Source organism: Nothobranchius furzeri, unplaced genomic scaffold (assembly GCF_043380555.1).
Source record: "Nothobranchius furzeri strain GRZ-AD unplaced genomic scaffold, NfurGRZ-RIMD1 Scf104, whole genome shotgun sequence".
In the NCBI taxonomy this organism is placed as follows: Eukaryota; Metazoa; Chordata; class Actinopteri; order Cyprinodontiformes; family Nothobranchiidae; genus Nothobranchius; species Nothobranchius furzeri.
In genome coordinates this window covers 48,016-67,196 of record NW_027223120.1, presented here as the reverse complement: position 1 = coordinate 67,196, position 19,181 = coordinate 48,016, and the positions used below count along the sequence as shown (strand labels likewise).

Genomic DNA, 19,181 nt, shown 5'->3' with positions numbered 1-19,181 from the left:
TTAAGTTACTCGTTAAAGAGTTCAGCTCACCCCTTTGGTGGAGCCTCTTGCGTTCATCCTAGTCTTTCCCTTTTCCCGGTTTGGTCCCGGCGTTTTGTGTTTAGTAAAATATACCCAGAGTGGATGATTGTTTGTTTATTAGTATTTATTGTTAATTACCCAGTATTTGGAAGATCTTTGTGTTTGGTGTCTTAGTATTTGTTTCCTGCTCATTTCAGCAGCACTTTTAGTTAATAAACCTCCTTCAAGAGAGTAATCTTTGGTTGTCCTGTTTACACACATTTTTCTTTACGCCCTCAAACACCATCATCTCCTAGACGAGCTGGGGGCCGTAAAAGACGACATGCGGGTCAGGAAGTCCAGCGAACCACTGGCCTCCACTCGTACAGAGGAGAAACGGAGGCTCCGACGCATCTGGAAAAATTAATCCTTTTGATATTTTAGAGGAGAGACGGACGCAAAGAGAGCGGTCTGTGTTTCAGTGTGCTTTTAAAAATCCTCATCAGAGCGTGACTTGTTTGTTCATCTCTCCGTCTACTTGCCTTTGAGACAATTAGTGTGCTTAGTTTCTTCGTAAGACTGCACCCGAAAGTTTGTCTAAGCCAGCCTTTTTTGTGTAGAGATGAATTATTGTGCTTCTCGGTCCACGCAGCAGTCTGAGGCTGGGTGGAGGTAACGCGCTGGGCTGCAGAGGTCAGAGGTTGTGTGGGAGCAGCTTCCTCGCATCAGGAGAAGGAGCCAGAGCTACTGCACCAGATAAAGAGGACTCCCTCTTCAAGGCTACTCAGGAAGCACTTAACATGGGAGGGCCAGACGCTCAAACACGAGCTCCCCAAAGCGCCAGCATTTAGTCTTGGGAGCGCCGTCTTCTCACACACCTACATGTCATGAGGGATGGGTCAGGGGGAGGGGGGCTGGAGATCAGTCGAGCATTGCATCCAGTTGGTCTGCCAAGTCGTCAAACATGCTGCCGATGTCATCCAGGATAGAGACGGTTCCTTTTTGGCTGGAAAATTTTGAAAAAGAAAAATGGAATAATTAGCTTTTACTGAGGCTTCGATAAACATGCTGACAGAATCAATGAGTCAAGTGTGGAGGTGAGTTCCTCCACTGATGGAAAGCAGCTTTAAGATTCAGTTTATGGGTGACATTCACTATTTTCACACACACACACACACACACACACACACACACACACACACACACACACACACACACACACACACACACACACACACACACACACACACACACACACACACCTGACAAACTCAGAAACATACAATACAGTCGACTAATTGTAAAGATCAACAAAAAGTAATGATAAATCCCAAAATAATCATATAAATCATGATTTTTAAAATAGTTTATACTTAAAAAAACTCATGTTTTACAATTGTTTTCATTTTATAGGAGAATGACGTTTTACAAAGACCAGTAAAGTACATGAGAAATCATGTTTTTATTAGGTGTCATGGCTGCCATGGAGCTTTATAAAGAAAGTAAAAATAGATTAGACCATCTGGACAATGACTGTTCTCTTCATTTGAGTTTTTTAGTTTTAGGTAATGGTAAAGGGGGAAACCTGGAAGTAAAGATGATTTACTATGGCTTTTGAATGACCAAAAAATGTCATGGATTTTATCAATATGTTTATCAATAACCCATTTCCTATAGTGAAGAGAGAAGGAGACAATGAGCAGACACGTCAAACAGTTATAACTGTGGCAAAATGCCCCAAACAACAGGTCACAGAGTTTATTTATACCAAGAGATAAAAGAGAGAGAGAGAGAGAGATTGTGTGTGTGTGTGTGTGTGTGTGTGTGTGTGTGTGTGTGTGTGTGTGTGTGTGTGTGTGTGTGTGTGTGTGTGTGTGTGTGTGTGTGTCATGCAAAGAGACATAGAACAATACATTTACATTCAGTTGATTGAGTCCATGATCAAGAATTAATTAACATAAAGTTTCCCATAACACTTCCTCAAAAGAATGAAGCAGGACCAGCTGGCTGACCATCTGCAAACAGGTACAAAGATTAATCAAACAAGTTATTTGCAGAAGTATCAAGTTTCCCGTGTACTTACATAAAATACACCCTGACATACTTTATGTTGTGTTGCATTTAGTCAACGTAAACTTAAATCTGGCCTGAAGAAGAGGTTCCAGTGTGTGTTTGAGGGGATTGCTAAAGCAGGAAACCCAACACATCTGAATGAGATCTACACTGAGCTCTACATCACAGAGGGAGGGACTGGAGAGGTCAACAATGAACATGAGATCAGAGAGATTGAAGTGGCGTCCAGGAAACTAAAAAAACTAGAAACGACAATCAGACGAGACCTCTTCAAACTCCCACCTGGGAGAGACGAACTTGTTAGAACAGTGATCTCAAAGGGAGTGGCTAGTATTGGCAAAACGGTCTTAACTCAGAAGTTCACTCTGGACCGGGCTGAAGACAACGCCTACCAGAACATCCACTTCATGTTTCCGTTCTCCTTCAGAGAACTGAAAGTGCTAAAAGAAAAGAAGTTTAGTTTGGTGGAACTTGTTCATCACTTCTTCACTGAAACCAAAAATAACAGGAGCTTTGAAGAGTTCCAGGTCGTGTTCATCTCAGATGGTCTGGATGAGTGTCGACTTCCTCTGGACTTCCACCACAGTAAGATCCTGACTGATGTCACAGAGTCCTCCTCATTGGAAGTTCTACTGACAGACCTCATCAGGGGGAACCTGCTTCCTTCTGCTCGCCTCTGGATAACCACAAGACCCGCAGCAGCCAATCAGATCCCCTCTGAGTGTGTTGGCATTGTAACAGAGGTCAGAGGGTTCACTGACCCACAGAAGGAGGAGTACTTCAGGAAGAGATTCAGAGATGCGGAGCAGGCCATCAGGATTATCCTCCACATCAAGACATCACGAAGCCTTCACATCATGTGTCACATCCCAGTCTTCTGCTGGATCACTGCTACAGTTCTGGAGAAGGTGTTTAAAAACAAAGATGGGGGAAAGCTGCCCAAGACCCTGACTCAGATGTACATTCACTTCCTGGTTGTTCAGGCCAAAGTGAAGGTCAAGTATGATGGAGGAGCTGAGGCAGATCCACATTGGAGTCCAGAGAGCAGGAAGATGATTGAGTCTCTGGGAAAACTGGCTTTTGATCAGCTGCAGAAAGGAAACCCGATCTTCTACGAATCAGACCTGACAGAGTGTGGCATCGATATCAGAGCAGCCTCAGTGTACTCAGGAGTGTTCACACAGATCTTTGTAGAAGAGACAGGACTGTACCAGGTAAAGGTCTTCTGCTTCATCCACCTGAGTGTTCAGGAGTTTCTGGCTGCTCTGCATGTCGATATGACCTTCATCAGCTCTGGTGTCAATCTAATGGAAGACAAACAGCAACATTCTCTGTGGTCTAAACTTTTCAGCGGTCCAAATCTAAATGATCTCTATCAGAGTGCTGTGAACAAGGCCTTTGAGAGTCCAAATGGACACCTGGACGCTTTCTCCTTGGTCTGTCCCGGCCGGCCAATCAGACTCTCCTAAAAGACCTGCTGGGGAAGACAGGAAGCAGATCCAATCAGGAAACAGTTGATCACATCAACAAGAAGCTCAATGAGAGTCTGTCTGTGGAGACAAGCATCAACCTGCTCTACTGTCTGAATGAACTGAATCATCTTTGTCTGGTGGAGGAGATCCAACAGTCTCTGAGTTCAGGACGTCTCTCTACAGACACTGTCTCCTGCTCAGTGGTCAGCGCTGGTCTTTATCCTACTGTCTTCAGAAAAAGATCTGGAGGTGTTTGACCTGAAGAAATGGTTGTGTCAGTTTTAGTGGGAGGACATAATTGAATCAGTTAATAAAAGTATAAAAACAATAATCTCAGATAAAAAAACACAAATCTTCAGTCAAATCCAACTTATAAATGTATAACTAGATGTAATTTTTACCTGTAGAAGGTGGAGGGGCAACTGGGAGATTTGGAACTTTTAAAATCTTTATTTTCACCTCTTACATCCAAACTTTAAATGTTACTATTTTACATGTCAGACAATTGTTTGTATAAAACGCAAATAAACAGTTCACCACAATTGAATGTATCTAAGACTAATTGTTAAATCTGTGAAGATGGGGACATAAACACAGACATTTTTCCCTTATTTGTCAGATTTATTTGATTTGATGCTTTATAGATGTTACATTTCTAGTTATTAAGAATATTTAATGCTACAGTCGAAAGATGACAAGATTTTTAGGACAATAACATTTGATTTTTAACAATAAGATAAAAAATTAAATAACTTCATGAAGTTTTGCTTTTGCAAGTTGATTGAATAATTAGAAACGGACTGAGGGAAGTTATTCACTAGGTTATTAGAGATAGAAGTGTCATGTTCTGTGTCCCTTTGTTCCCCAGCTCCTCCAGTTCCTACTCCAGGTTCTCCTTTTGTGTTCTCTTAGCGCCCTCATGTGTCCTTTGTCTGCATCTCTGTTGTGTGTCTTAAGTTGTAGCCACAGCCTCTTGTATGTGTATGAGTTTGTGAGTGTCAGTATGTGTATGTGTTTGTGTGAGTCCTTCCCTTAGTCTTTAGGTTTAGTTTTGTGTTTTATATAGTGTTAGGTTCATCTGCCCTCCTCTGGTTCTCTTCCCCATCCAGATAATTGTTGTCACCTGCCTTCCTCCAGCCTCACTCCATACACCTGCTTCCTGTTTCCCTAATTGCTCCTCCCTGTCTAAATAAGCCCTCCTTGTCTCATTGTTCTTGTCGGTCCATTGTTGTTTTATGTCAGCGTTGTTTGTTGTCTCTCCCTCCTGGTCTCTGGTTCTCTGCTCATGAAGTGAGCTTTTGGATTTTTCCCTGCTTCATTTTGTTATTGGGTTTTTTGCCTCCTGCCCCTTTTGGATTTTTATTTTGTCATCCTAAATAAAGGATTCTTCTTTATTTAACATTCCTGCCTCGTGTCATCCTGGGTCTGCATCTTGGGTCCTAACCTCCTGCTCCTAAACGTGACAAGAAGTGTAGAAGAATTTCAAAGAATCATGAAGCGTTGTTATTAAGTAGCCTAATAACTCTAGGTTTGTGTTTTGAGTAGCTAAAAGTAACTCAGTGAAAATACATTTCAAGACCCTATATTGGTTTGAACTGAAGTCATAATTCAGATTCAATAAATAGGTAAATGTAATAATTTGTACAGACAGCAGACAAAGCTGTAGTGCTTGGTGTGGCGTGCTGATGTTAAAACAGTTCCTTTGGCTCTATTTTCTAATCGCTATGCTAATAATAATCTCACCTTGGGCCTAATGTCACTGAGGGCACAGGAAATGCACCTAATTATTTATCTGTAAGTAGCTGTATATATTTTATCATTTCAGGTGAATATTTCACAGACGATAAACCGAAACACAAGACTGTTGTGTTATTCCCGTGCTCACACGACTGCTGTTAGTACTGCTGAACTCTTGTTGATGCAAAAGTGAAATCAAATACAGCAGATCTGAAGTTTCATAAACATTGCCACCACCATAAATGTGAGTGAAATATAGGAAAATCATAGTGACTCACTGACTGTTAAAGTGATGAAGGAAAGCAGCTGTTGGAAAGCATCAGGAGGGAAAGTCTGTACAGGCTGATTCCCATCAGGTCATGAGGAACAGATGCCTTAGGAGCCCCCCCCCCCCACCCCCACCCCACCCCACCCCCCAAGTTTCACACAGTGCCGTAACCCGTTACTCTCCACCTTCCTAAAACAGCTTATTACTCATTTCCCAAGGATTTAATCCAACTAAATAATTCATAAAGTGTTTTTATCCTGTTGCTAAAGACACCTGTAACTAGTGAATTTCCCCACTGTGTTAAAAATGTGTCAACAGATAGGGAGGTCTGAGGTCCCCCTGTTTACACATGATCACATAAACTGATCATTTGGAGCAGTTTGAACCTGCAGTCCCTGAGAGCGACTCATATACCAGGAATTCTGAATTACGGAGCTGATCTGCTATCCAGAGGCAATCCAATCTACGCAGATTGGAGGCTTCATCCTTAAGTGGTGAATCAGGTCTGGATGAGGTTCGGTCAGGCAGTCGTGGATGTGTTTGCATCAACAGAGAATTCTCAGTGCCCACTTAAATTCTCCCTGCAGGATCGTGGCGCCCCGGGGGGGTGGTGGTGGGGGGGGGTGGGGGTGGGGGGTGGGGGGGGTTTGCTCTTGCGCACAAGTGGCCAAGGTCTCTCCTTCATGCGTTCCCTCCAGAGGCCCCCATACCCCCCACTTTACCCAGGGTGAGGGAGCAGGGCCTGTCCATGATCCTAATAGCACCACGGTGGCCGGGGAAACATTGGTTGGTGAAGATCTCCCAACTCCTGTGAGGTTCCCCATGGCAACTGCTGCTCCTCAGGGACCTGTTGTCCCAGGCTCATGGGGAGATACACATCCCACTAACTTGGGTTGAGGCTGATGTTGGCTGAGCCGGCCATTTTGATGGAACATTTGTGGGGATGCATGCTGCTGTTTGAATGACATTACTAACTAACTAACTAACTAACTAACTAACTAACTAACTAACTAACTAACTAACTAACTAACTAACTAACTGAGATACTAGCTAACTACATCTTGGGTTGAGGCTGATATTGTCTGAGTCAGTCATTTTGATGACATTTGTGGGGGTGCACTCAGCTTTTTGAGCCACATTACTAACTAACTAACTAACTAACTAACTAACTAACTAACTAACTAACTAACTAACTAACTAACTAACTAACTAACTGACTAAGTGACTAACTGACTGACTAAGTGACTAACTAACTAACTAACTAACTAACTAACTAGCCATGCTAACTATCCCACGGTGGCCGGGGAAAATTTGATTGGTGGAAATCTCCCAACTCCCGTGAGGTTCCCCATGGCAACTGCCGCTTTGCAAGGACCTGTTGTCCCAGGCTCATGGGGAGACACACCACCCACATCCAGAAAGGCTGGCCCTGTGGGCGTGGCCCCTGAGAGGCAGACTCTTGCGTGAATGAGCTTTCAGCTGGTGTTAGAAAGAGCGGGTCATTTATCTTTTATCATCATTAACCTCTCAGGTTAACGAGTATTGCCTCTCCACTCTGGACAACATCTGTCCTTTCAGAACCAGATCAGTTCCTGCAGTAAACTCCCAGGCTCAATTACAGCATTTGCAGCCTGTGTATGAAAACACGTCTCCCCGTCCACCTTCTGACATCCGTTAACTCTGTAGTCAGAGATGCGAGGGTTGTCTATTACTCCAACCTGGTGTCGCAGAGACAAAGTCAGTAAGGTAAGATCTAGCATCTCTCTTTCAGCCTTATCTCTCCCAACCCCAACCCGACCCATGACCCTAGAAAGTTTAGCTCGTGTTTATTTGCCTGAGCTAGCATGCCCCTTCGACACTTTCCCCTCATCTGTGTTTAAAAATGACACCCCCACTGTGGGATTAACCCTCTTATTCCCGTAACCAACTCATTGGATCTCTAACTTTTTTCTTTACATCAGCCTCTTTTGGTTGAGAGATCGGTACCTCCCTGGGAAATAAATTCATTATTCTTCTCGTCTCTGGATTAAAAGATCTTAACACAAAAGCTTCTTCCCTTTCTTGTTTCAAATCATCTTCACTTTACTGCAGCCTTCTGATGTGCCTGAGTGCAGCCATTTTTTCATCTACCTTTAATAATTTCTCATCTGTTTTCTTTAGTTCCCCTGTCATGTTTTCACAAAAACGCATCTTTTCTTGAATTAAAATATTATATCTAGCATTATCTTTTCCCAATGCAGCCTGTTTCCCATCATTACTTTGTGTTGAGGCGTCCTTCAAAGCTAGCTGACTCATTTTATGTAACTGGCTGATCTTCCTTTCTCTATTAGTCTCAGGTCTGTTCGGAGGTCGCTCAATCTTTTTTGTGTCAAAATCGCGTTTTTCTTTTAATTTTCTGTAAACGCTCAGGTTGTCATTTTCCTTTCTGAGCGCTGCTATTCGACTGTCATTCTCTAAAACGAGTTTATTTAGAGTAGAAATCTTTTGATGGAGGATTTTCATTTCTGCATCATGTTTCAAGCCTCTCTGTTGCATATTTTCTGCATGTTTGGCTTCTCGTATTTTATACTCAAAAGCAGATTTTTCTCTAAATGCTGAAATTTCATCTTTCACTTTCTGAATTTCTCTCTCAGTTTGGCTTATTTTGTTTTTCAACTCCCAGTTGTATTCTTCTATATCGTATTGCATTTTAAAATCGCGTCGAGTGCTCTGACCAACAATGACTTGTAGTAAGAAATGATGTTCTCTGTATGACGTATCAAAGCTTATGATCACGTGCTTCTATGAAGCGTTCTGATCTGCCTTGCTGACGCTTGCTCAGAGGTTACTAGAGGTCGCAACGTTCTAATTTGCATATTCATGACACAATTGCGTTGGTTACGTGAACATTTGCGCCTGGTCACGTGAGTCGAGTATGAGGAAAATGAAAGTGTGATTATCGCACAAATCTTTCGGCAAACGTGTTCTGCTGGAAATACGCGGATTAATTGCTCGGGTTGCAGGCACGGATCCCCGTTTCTGTCAACTTTGATCTCAGCAGCTGGAGCGGGGATAAAGACGCGCTTCTTCAGATAAAAGTGGTAATTACGTCTAACTTTAATATTGTTAACAATAATTGCAGCAAAGCATCATTTACTGCAGTTAGTCACTAGTGAAGCATAACTTAACTTTCATGAGCAAAAAACCCACAAAAAGGATTCAATAAATCAGCAAAGCGGGAAGAAATGTTATTTTTGTTTTTTACATTCTTACTTCATTTCAAACTATAGTGTTTTTCTATTGGGTGCCATTTGTAAAGTCAAACAGTCATAATCTAACAGCAATTTTTTTTGTTATTTAGCATATCATAAGAGAAAAAATTGAGAGTTCACTTTTTCAAAGTCATATTTTCACCATGTTATTCATACATTTATAAATGTTAAAGTTTCCAAATAAATATTTAGTTAGCACGCTAAATATTTAATTTATAGTTAAATATTTATGTTGCAAACTAAATATTTAGGTCTGATCTAAATACTTAGTTTGTAAAATAAATATTTAATTCACTAACTAAATATTTAATTTACTAATTAAATATTTATTTTGGAAATAAATATTTAAAATTTAAATTAAATATTTAATTTGTAAATTAAATATTTTCCAAAGAAATTTTTAGATCCCAGCTAAATATTTATTTTCCATGATGTTATTTAGCTCCACACTATAGTTTATATTTTTGGGTCAGACTTAAATATTTATTTCCCAAATACTGATTTTGCAAACTAAATGTTTAGCTCCAAAATAAATATTTAGCTGGGATCTAAATATTTATTTCGGAAAATAAATATTTAATTTACAAATTAAATATTTAGTTCCAAAATAAATATTTAATTAGTAAATTAAATATTTAGTTAGTGAATTAATGATATGCTAAATAACCAAAAATATTGCTGTTAGATTATGACTGTTTGACTTTACAAATGGCACCCCATATTTGTGATGTCCTTGTGTCAAACGAAAACAGCAGGCCAGTGGAAAGCACTAGTGACTTTGCCATTGAGGATGTTAATGATGAGCATTTGGATGACTTGGCTTTTCCTGAGGTAGACAGTGTTTGTGATACCAGGCAGTTAAGAGAGCAGTTACACAAGAACTTGTCTTCATTGTTCCTGAAGATGGAAAGTATTCTTCATGTTTCTCAAATGGCATCTCAGGAAATAGTTGATACTCTGGCACAAATCATTTCATTGTCAAAGCCTCTCATTAAAAAGACTCTGCATGATGTATTACAAAGGCATCAGGTTACTCCTTCCAAGGCTATCCTTAATGATTTGCTGAATGCTGTAAATAATGCAAATATTTTTGCTTGTGCCACAGCTAAAGGGGAGGACTTTTGTTCAAATAAACATAGAAAAACGTTTATTGAAAAGAACTGCCCTGTGGTAATGCTTGTTCAGTATGTATTGGAGCCTGGTTGTACAGCAATTCATGTCCCTATACTTGAGATGATCCAAAAAATGTTCCAACATACAGACATTCTTAACAGAATTATGGAAACACATATCTCTTATGAGGGTCTTTACACAAGCCACAGAGATGGGTCATATTTCCAAGGAAATTAGTTGTTTTCTTCATCAGAGCTTTCACTGCCACTGATACTGTACATTGATGACCTTGAAATTGCCAATCCATTGGGCACTTCAAGGAAAATACACAAACTGTGTGCAGTATGCTGGATGTTTGCTGATTTGCCAAGTAAATATCGTTCAGGTCTGCATGTCATTCAGCTAGCAGCATTATGTAAGGTACCTGATCTCCACAGGTGTGGCTATGAAAAAGCATTTGGTCCTTTGCTACAAGATCTAAAAACTCTTGAGCAAGATGGTGTATTTATTGAGTGCCTCGGTAAATCTGTTAAAGGGACTATCATGTGCGTTGTAGCTGACAACCTGGCAGCCCACTCATTGGCTGGGTTTAGTCAGTGTTTCAGAACTGGATTTATTTGTAGGTTTTGCAATGCAACACGAGACCTAATTCAGTCTCATGATGTTGGAGATGGCAAGTTTAGCCTCAGAACAAAAGCCAGTTATGACCAAAATGTGCAGGAAGTTCTACATGGGGATGGTCATAGTCAGGCAGGTAGGCAACGGAACTGCATCCTGACTGAAAGTTTGCAGTATTTTCATACAACCACAGGCTTCCCTCCTGATGTCCTCCATGACCTTTTTGAGGGAATTGTACCAGTGGAGTTGGCCATGTGTATTCAGGAGATGGTCCGGCAGAAATACTTTACTCTGGAGCAGTTGAATAGAAAAATCTTGTCCTTTCCTTACCAACACTCCGATAAAGTTGACAAACCAAAGCCCATCTCAAAGAACTTCTCTACAAAGAGGACCATTGGTGGCAATGGTCATGAGAATATCACATTGCTGAGAGTACTGCCATTCATGAACGGTAATGTAGTCCCTGAGGAAGATGCTGCTTGGACAGTGTTAATGGATTTGAAAGAGGTTGTTGAGCTTATGCTGCGCCCAAGATTTGATGAAGAGTCCATACAGTATTTGCAATCAAAGATAGATGACCACAGAAAAGTGCTGCAGGACATGTTTCCTGAGTTAAGACTGCTTCCAAAACATCATTATATAGAGCACTACCCAGCTCTTATACGTGCTTTTGGGCCACTTGTTCACTTATGGACAATGAGGTTCGAGGTTAAGCATCGCTTTTTCAAGAGGGTAATACATGACACACAAAAGTTTAAGAATGTGTTAAAAACATTAGCAACACGGCACCAACACATGGTGGCCTACTACCTCAGTGCACCTTCATTTTTTCAGCCGCATCAGCAGACGACACACGTTACTTCTGTCATGGTTTCAGATCTTCCTGAAGTTGCACAAGAATACATAAAGGTTAAAACTGACAGCAGAATTATTTACAGCACATCAAAGATCATTGTTGATGGCACAACTTACAGCCCTGGAATGTTTGTGTCTGTGGGGGAGGATGGGGGACTGCCACAGTTTAGCGAGATCAAAAAAATCCTCCTTGTTAACAATGATGCTGCATTTCTTTGCAAAGAACACAGGTCAAACTACACTGAACATATGAGGTCATATGAACTCTACCCAAGTTGTATGGCTATCCACTGCATGTCAGAGTTTAATGACCGCTTACCCCTTTCTGCATACTACGTGGAAGGGAAACTTCTTTTGACACCAAAACGTTTTATACTTCTACACTGAAAGTGAATTTGCATTATGTGATTTACATATATTTTAAGATTTGTTCCACCCCAAAGTTTCAAAATGCAGATGCTATGTGTGTGTGTGTGTGTGTGTGGGGGGGGTGGGGGGGGGGGGGTGGGTAAGAGAGCAACATTAGACAGTAGTCTGTAAAAAGTAGTTTGCTACTAGAAGTTCTGTTTCCTTTTAGATGTATCTCACTGATTTAATATCACATGATGTGTTTTTCCAAATATTTCTCCTGCAGTTTGTCTCTGTTTTGTAAAATAATTGCTGTGTAAATTCTTATGTATTGTTTGTATGCCTGGTGAGAAAATGTAGATTATGATGTTGAAATAGGGTTAGTTTTTACCGTGACTAAATGAAATGATGGCCTGTGACTATGTAACATGTAAAATACTTACCTTTGTTCTGGACTGTTGAAAGATTGGCCATAAAATGCTAGAATGCACCCAAAGTAACCAGCATAAATAGTAAGTTTATTTTGTTATGAAATTTACAGTGTACTTTTTAAATTAAAATTGGAAAACAAGACTATAGTATATTTGACCCCCCATTTTTGACAGCTGTAATGATTGCTGAGTATACAATTATCAGACCTTGTAAAGGCTATGTGTATGCATTACCACAAGAGGTACTGCTCCACTTGTGACAGTAAATCTTTTGGGCTATTGCTTGGTACTCAGATGCCAATTCTGAGTACCACTCTGCCATAAAAGGACACATAAAAAAAGGTCAATGGTATGATGTTCATTGTTTTTATATGTGTTGAGACCATTGTAGTATTTTTTAATCATCTCCATTCCTTGCTTTATACACAGGATGATGGCAGCATCTCAGAAATTCCTGCTGAGAGTTTACAGCACTACAGATGTTGTTGTGAAGGTTTCTCTAACTAAGCGGCCTGAGTCAGTGGAAGAACTAATCACCATACTCCGGGAGAAGCTCAACCCAAGGCTGGACTTTGAGTTTACCTTACAATACGAAGACCCTGACTTTGATGGGCAACTTACCTGTCTACATGATATTCAAGAGCTACTAGAGAAGAGCACATTAAAAATAGTGCGATCCAAAAGTGATGCCAGTTCTTGTGCAAGTTCTGACACAGACATCCTTCCTCATGTGCCTTTAGCTCAGCATCTGAAGTGTTGGCCTGACACTTTCCCAGTACCTACCTTTTCTTACGAAGTCGAACATGTCCTTGAGAAGGGAAATAAAGCCTACGAGAGAAGCTCTTGTTACCACTCATCCATGTCTTAATGAGCCTGGAAGTTATGGTTGGAAGACCAGTTTAAAATTTAAGATGGGAAGTTACCGCACCAAGCTAGCCAGAGCCGGATGCGCGGAGGTGTCCGTGAATGCTGGTAGAAGGAGTATCAACAACCCAGAAGGAGAGTATCCCCACTCCAACATAAAAAGAGCACGAAAAGCTGAGGTAAACTACCTCCCAAACTTTCCAAGAGGAGAAGATAAGGCCAGTCTGGAGGAATTGAGAGTCCAGATAAAAAATGAGGTTGAGAAGACCGAGCCCAACAAAGTAATGATTGAAAAACTGATGCAAACAACCTTTGCACTGCGTCGCCATGAGATCGTTCAAGAAAACCCAATGGTGAAGGACTTCTTAGAGAAATGGCCAGCTCTGCGATTTCACTCACAGGTTGGTGTTGCACTGATTTTTTTTTTTCTTATTCAATTTAACTTGAAACAATGCAAGTTCAGCAGATCTTCAGATTCAGATTTATTTATTTAACATGTTAAACAAAGTACTTCTTATAAACATTGTTCAAATAGGTAGAAAAAATATCTTAAAGCGCTACAACTAAGCACCCTATTAGTTGTGGTGCTTCAACATTAACTCATTCGCTGCCAGCCGTTTCCTGATCGGTAAATCCCTTTCGCTGCCAATGTTTCTCACCAATTTTATAGTTTTTTTTAAGAGTCACAGAACGTTGTGTGCTAGGATGTTGACGCCAAAACAACCAAAACAAAGTGGAGACTCACCTTAAATCATGAAGAATCTGCGCATTTCGAGCATTATCCGTTCTTTCATAATCCGTTGTTGAATTGTGATCGGCAGAAGCTTTTCCGGTTCGCACCTCACTTTTTTTTTACAGCAGCCACCCAAAACGATCTAACACATGGATTTTCTACTTCCTGATCACGTCATGTGTGATATATGCGGATGAAGATCGGCTTTAGAGGTGAGAGGTTCAGTCACGATGCGGGGGCTCATTCCAATGCCCACACAGTAAAAACATTCAAATGGCGACTTAAGTCTTCATTGGCAGTGAACGGTGGGATCTAAAATGACGACTTTAGTCATCAATGACAGTGAATGAGTTAAGCCGGGCGTACACTGTGCCACTTTTTCACTCGTAGCACTCAGCTTCAGCTCAAACTGTACGACTTCCTCGCAGGGTAGATCTCACGAGTCATGTGCTCACACTGCACGACCCAGTTCTTGGATGCGACCTGACTGCTCACACTGCACGCCTGGTAGCAACACGTCGGCCCTAAAATATGCTAAAAATAGCAGTTTTTACTCAACACGTGAGACTTTTTTGTCTTGTTTTGCCTGTTGTCCTTCGGGAGTGCTGCAGGACACACAGGGATTTATGGGGGCTGGATGAGTAAAATGAAATAAAGAAAGTAAATCTGTGTTTTGTGATCAGTTTAATTTGACATGAACACGACAAACACTCTTTCTTGACAATCTTTGTGAGTAAAAAACGTGTAGAAATTAAAACGAACAAAGTGTGTTATTAGGGAAATAGCAGGCGAGCGGTGTTGATGCAGGATTGCGTATGCGCCGTGAGCGGTTCTGATACTTTTTGCGTCGCAGCTGCTCGCAGCGCCGCTTCAAAAGTGCGATACCCTCACGAGGGACGAGCAAAATATTAAACACGCCAGAAGTTTGTGCGAGCTCTCGATAGCTGGTCATGTGGTGTTAATTGCCTCTCGTAACCCCCTGTATACTACACGACACTCGGCGCAAAACTCGCCCCGATCTTGTGGATTGTCGCACGAGTGGAAAATCAGCTCAAAAAAGTGAAAAAGTTGCACAGTGTACGCCCGGCTTTAAGTAGACAGGCAACCACAGATAAAACTTGCTGAGTCTATAATGTAGGAACTGATGTTCTCTTGAATTAAAGAGAAGTTTTCTTACATTCATTAGGCTCATGATGCCAAAAAATTTATTTCAGATTTGTGATACAGTTGTGTTGGAAAGGTTAAGTTCAAATTGAAAAACAAATGTTAAAATGACAGCATTAAGATAAAACTGGGCACAAATTTGGAAATCCCTCTTTAAATATAAGATTTCTCAATTTGGCCAGTAATTTTGCTTTATATTGGATGTTTTCATGTTCCTGTATTTTTAGGTTTGTGCGGAGTTCCACCGAGTCACAAACATCAACCTGCAGAAACAGTTCTATGCTGAACTTGACAGACACACACCACGACTTATGGCTCTATACAGACAGAAGGCCACATGCACTGGCAAGATATCGGAGGCTCTGCGAAACTTTCTGAATCATTATGATCACCAGGTGAATATTGATAAAGATAAAATTGCTACCACAAATTTAAAAAGTTTCTATGTTAATCACTCAATTTTGCTTGTTTTTAGACTGCCTATGGGCTACTGTTAATTGCTGGGAACATCTGTTTTCTATATACACCAAAGACAAATATAAATGCAACACTTTTGTTTTTGCTCCCATTATTCATGAGCTGAACTCAAACATCTGAAACTTGGTCCACATTCACAAAACACCCATGACTTTCAAATACTGTTCTGAAATCTGTCTACATGTGTGTTAGTGAGCACTTATCCTTTACCAAGATAAACCATCCCACCTCACAGGTGTGGCATATCAGGGGGCTGATTAGACAGCATGAATAATGTACAGGTGTGCCTTAGACTGCCCACAATAAAAGGCCACCCTAAAATGTGCAGTTTGATCAAACAGCACAATGCCACAGATGTTGCAACCTTTGAGGGAGCGTGCAATTGGCATGCTGACTGCAGGAATGTCTACCAGAGCTGTTGCCCATGAAAGGAATGTTCATCTCTCTACCATAAGCCGTCTTTAAAGGCGTTTCAGAGAACTTGGCAGTATATCCAACAGGCCTAAAAAATGGGAGCAAAAACAAAAGTGTTAGTCTAGATAACCCTGAAAAAAAAATGTTTAGGGTTTTTGTCAAATGAGTAAGAAACAAGCTCTTTGTCATGAGAGACAGGTTGTGTCTCAAAAGAAATGTCTCCAAAATTATGCAGAGCCTAATGTGTCATAAACATGTATTATCCCCAGGCAATGACACCTGTAAACTTAGTGTTAAATTAACTCTTATTTTCTTTTCCCTTTATAGGAAGCACCTGATGTCGATGTGAAACGGACTGCAGTGCTACGTGCCCTTCCAGTATACCTGCGGGAGGAAGACCCAGAATTCTTTAAGACATGTGATGTAAGTGTCTCTTGCATTACTTAAATTCTACCAGTGAGATAACATACCATGGATTATTTTATATGGTTTTATTACAAAGCAGCTTCACAATTGCTTTAACAAACATTGCATTAGACTTGTGTGTTGGGGGGGATCAAACCTGGGCTCAAATTAGGGTGTGTGTGTCACAAGTGGGGGTGGGAGGAGGCAAACCCAAATAGATTGTGCACACACAGAAACCCTGATTTCGCCATTGACCCTTTGCACGAGACTGCCCCGTTCTCCATGATGGTCGGCAAAAAGACCGTTTACACACGTCAAAATTCCGGTGAAGCTAGTCAAAACAAGCCCGTTGTAGCCCTTTATCGCTTTTATTTACTTGGTTTCACAGTAAAATGGTAACAACTTGCTACGTGGCCAGCTGCACTAACAGAAGGATGTAAAGTCAACTCATTTCTTTATTTTTTTTTTTCAAATAACGTTGATTGAGACTGAGGACGGAGATGAACTACAGCTATCAATCAAACGGACTAGCAACCCTCAGGTTTACAGCTAATGTGTTTTTACCTGGTAAAATTAACGTTTATTTAATTCATGACGAGGACAGGGACAAATGTGATGCGTTCTTCTGATGGATATTTCACCATGGAAGACGCACGCATACCGCGGTACCGTCCACTGTAGTGAACATGCATATTACACCAGAATTCCGTCGCCCCGTTTTTTTAAGATGGCGACTGTACGTCTTATGTTTATAAATGTTCTTCTGTAGCTGACAAGCAGAGCTAAAACACGTTGTTTTACAGGTATTATTCTCATGTCATGATGTGTTTTCATATATTTATATTTTAAACACTTGTCCATGAAAAGTTCATCAACTCTGCATCAGCCAGGTACTTCCTTAAATTTGAAGCAAGAACGCGGTAGTCTAAACGCTACTCGTTAATTCTGGTCGGCGCTCATTTTCCTATTTCGCGGGGCAGGGGCACAAACTTTCTGCTTCCTGTTTTGTTGCTCTCCTGTGTCTTCATTTTGTTTCTTTCTCACATTCTTTTTGATGTTCTCTTTTTCATGTGATGAGTTGGCATCCTGTTTCTCCGACTTATGTTTTACTGCAGTTTTGCGTTAACGCACCAACAAAACCATACCTGTTGGTAGATTTGTAGCAAAGCGTTGATGACGTCGACGGCTTGATTGTAAAAATTCGTTGACGTCAGATCCAGTAGTCGACGCACCATGCCCACTTGTTGCATCCCCAGGAGTTTGTAAATAGAGGAGGAATCTGCCTGTTTTTCCTCTAGTTCGCCCTCTTCTCCACCTTCACTAACATCTCCGCCAATTACCGAAGACCCGGAACAATGTCCGTCCGCTACTAGATTCCTTTCCTGTTTTGCCCGCCTTCGTCTCCCGCTCGATACCCAACCCTAGTTGCTATAAACACACAAATCTAATTAATTAATTTACACATTTTCTAAAAGAATAGTAAATAGAGGACTCTTGATGTGTCACTAACGTGTTACCCACAAGACTGCAGAATATTTTGCTAGATTACAAATAATGCTTGTCACGGCCCTTCAAGTCAAACTTACTTATTGACACTGTGTTTATTCCAGGCGGGCACGCTGGATGAGACGAACCTGACTGACACTCCAGTTGCCCTTCTCACAGTGGTTGCTGACGGCTCTGCTGAGACCAGTCCAGTCCATTTCAGTCCTTCAAGCATGGCTGTTGTGGTGGAAGGCGACTTGGTGATCCGTGATATTGCCAGATTTGCTGATGCATATGCCTTATTGTTTGGCTTGATCTATGCTCTGCATTTGGACTACCCCAGGAAACTAGTTCACACATTCACCTTTGTCCAGAAAGTCTTCATGGGGCTTGATGATGGCAAACCACTGAAACCCAGCCTTCATGCTCTTAGAAATGATTTGTTACAGAGTGAGTAGTTATGAAAGATATGCAAGGCAACTGGTTGTTAGGACAGGCACACTGTTACTGAGCACCTTCTTTGAAGTATTTTATTTAAAGCACTTTTAAGTTTTCTACAGGCTTTGGGTGGATGTAATTCCCATCAGTTTACCTCATTTTTTTTATACAAGGTTATTTGGGTGCCGATAAACATTATTTGAACCTGTTAAAAAATATTTATTTTATTTAATTTTTGTTTATTTAAAAAAATCTCTTTTGTGTTTGACCTTTTGTTTTTCATTTTTATATATTAGAAGAAAGATGACTTTTAGGACTGATGTTCTTTTATGATTTTATAAAAATGTTATTAAATGTTATTAGCAGCATTTTGTACGCTCACTTGTGCTCCAGTCCATGTCAGTGGTTCCATGTTGATGGTTTTATAAAAAAAACATTTATGTGATGTTTTTCACAAGTCCATAAAAATGTTAATAAACAAAATGTTAAGTGAATCGCCATATACTTTTTTTGAGTGGTCCACACACAATTAAAAAAGAAAGGTAATTTAATTAGTTTATAATCATATTACTTGAGTTTAGGTTGTAATATAATTACATTCTGTTGCATCAAATAATTTAACTACAAGTAACACAAAAATGTTAAAATTAAAATATATAAGTTTTAAGTTTATCTTAATTATTTAAATATAGAATATTATCTGAAAATTTTAAGTTAACAATAAATACAAATTTTGAGTACAACCATACTTAAAACATATGGTTTGTCTACTTAAAACTTTTGTGGAAACTGATTACCTCAAAAATTTTAAGTTCAGTCAACTTATTCGGGTTTACAGTAAAAGTAAGAATCCAGGCAGCAGTTTTTCTGGAGAGTTTAGAGGAGATGCAGGAAGATGAGAGACAGACAGGACAGGAAAATAGTTCAATAAAAACAAGAAAACAAAACAAAAAGTAAAATGTAGGTAGATTTATCTCCACTACACGTTTTTACCTGTATAAAGCAATAAGTTATACACATGTCATATTTATACAT

At 40.3% G+C, this 19,181-nt stretch overlaps 1 protein-coding gene and 1 pseudogene across 1 annotated transcript; both read left to right on the top strand.

Annotated features, from left to right (window-relative positions):
* The first annotated feature begins 1,988 nt into the window (after positions 1 to 1,988).
* On the top strand, positions 1,989 to 5,482 carry LOC139065240 (protein NLRC3-like; annotated as a pseudogene).
* A 1,086-nt stretch (positions 5,483 to 6,568) lies between these two features.
* On the top strand, positions 6,569 to 18,640 carry LOC129159793 (uncharacterized). Its single transcript, XM_070547895.1, has 4 exons — positions 6,569 to 8,630; positions 12,596 to 13,431; positions 15,155 to 16,241; positions 17,834 to 18,640. Exons 2-3 carry the CDS (start codon positions 12,970 to 12,972, stop codon positions 15,422 to 15,424), a joined length of 732 nt encoding a protein of 243 aa, XP_070403996.1. The 5' UTR covers positions 6,569 to 8,630; positions 12,596 to 12,969; the 3' UTR covers positions 15,425 to 16,241; positions 17,834 to 18,640.
* The last annotated feature ends 541 nt before the right edge of the window (positions 18,641 to 19,181 follow it).

What these genes read in the sequence shown, in the direction of transcription:
- LOC129159793 (XM_070547895.1), top strand. Translation starts at nt 12,970, where the DNA reads ATGTCCTTGAGAAGGGAAATAAAGCCTACGAGAGAAGCTCTTGTTACC. An exon ending in CTCTGCGATTTCACTCACAG is followed by an intron (nt 13,432 to 15,154) that starts GTTGGTGTTGCA and finishes CTGTATTTTTAG; the next exon opens with GTTTGTGCGGAGTTCCACCG.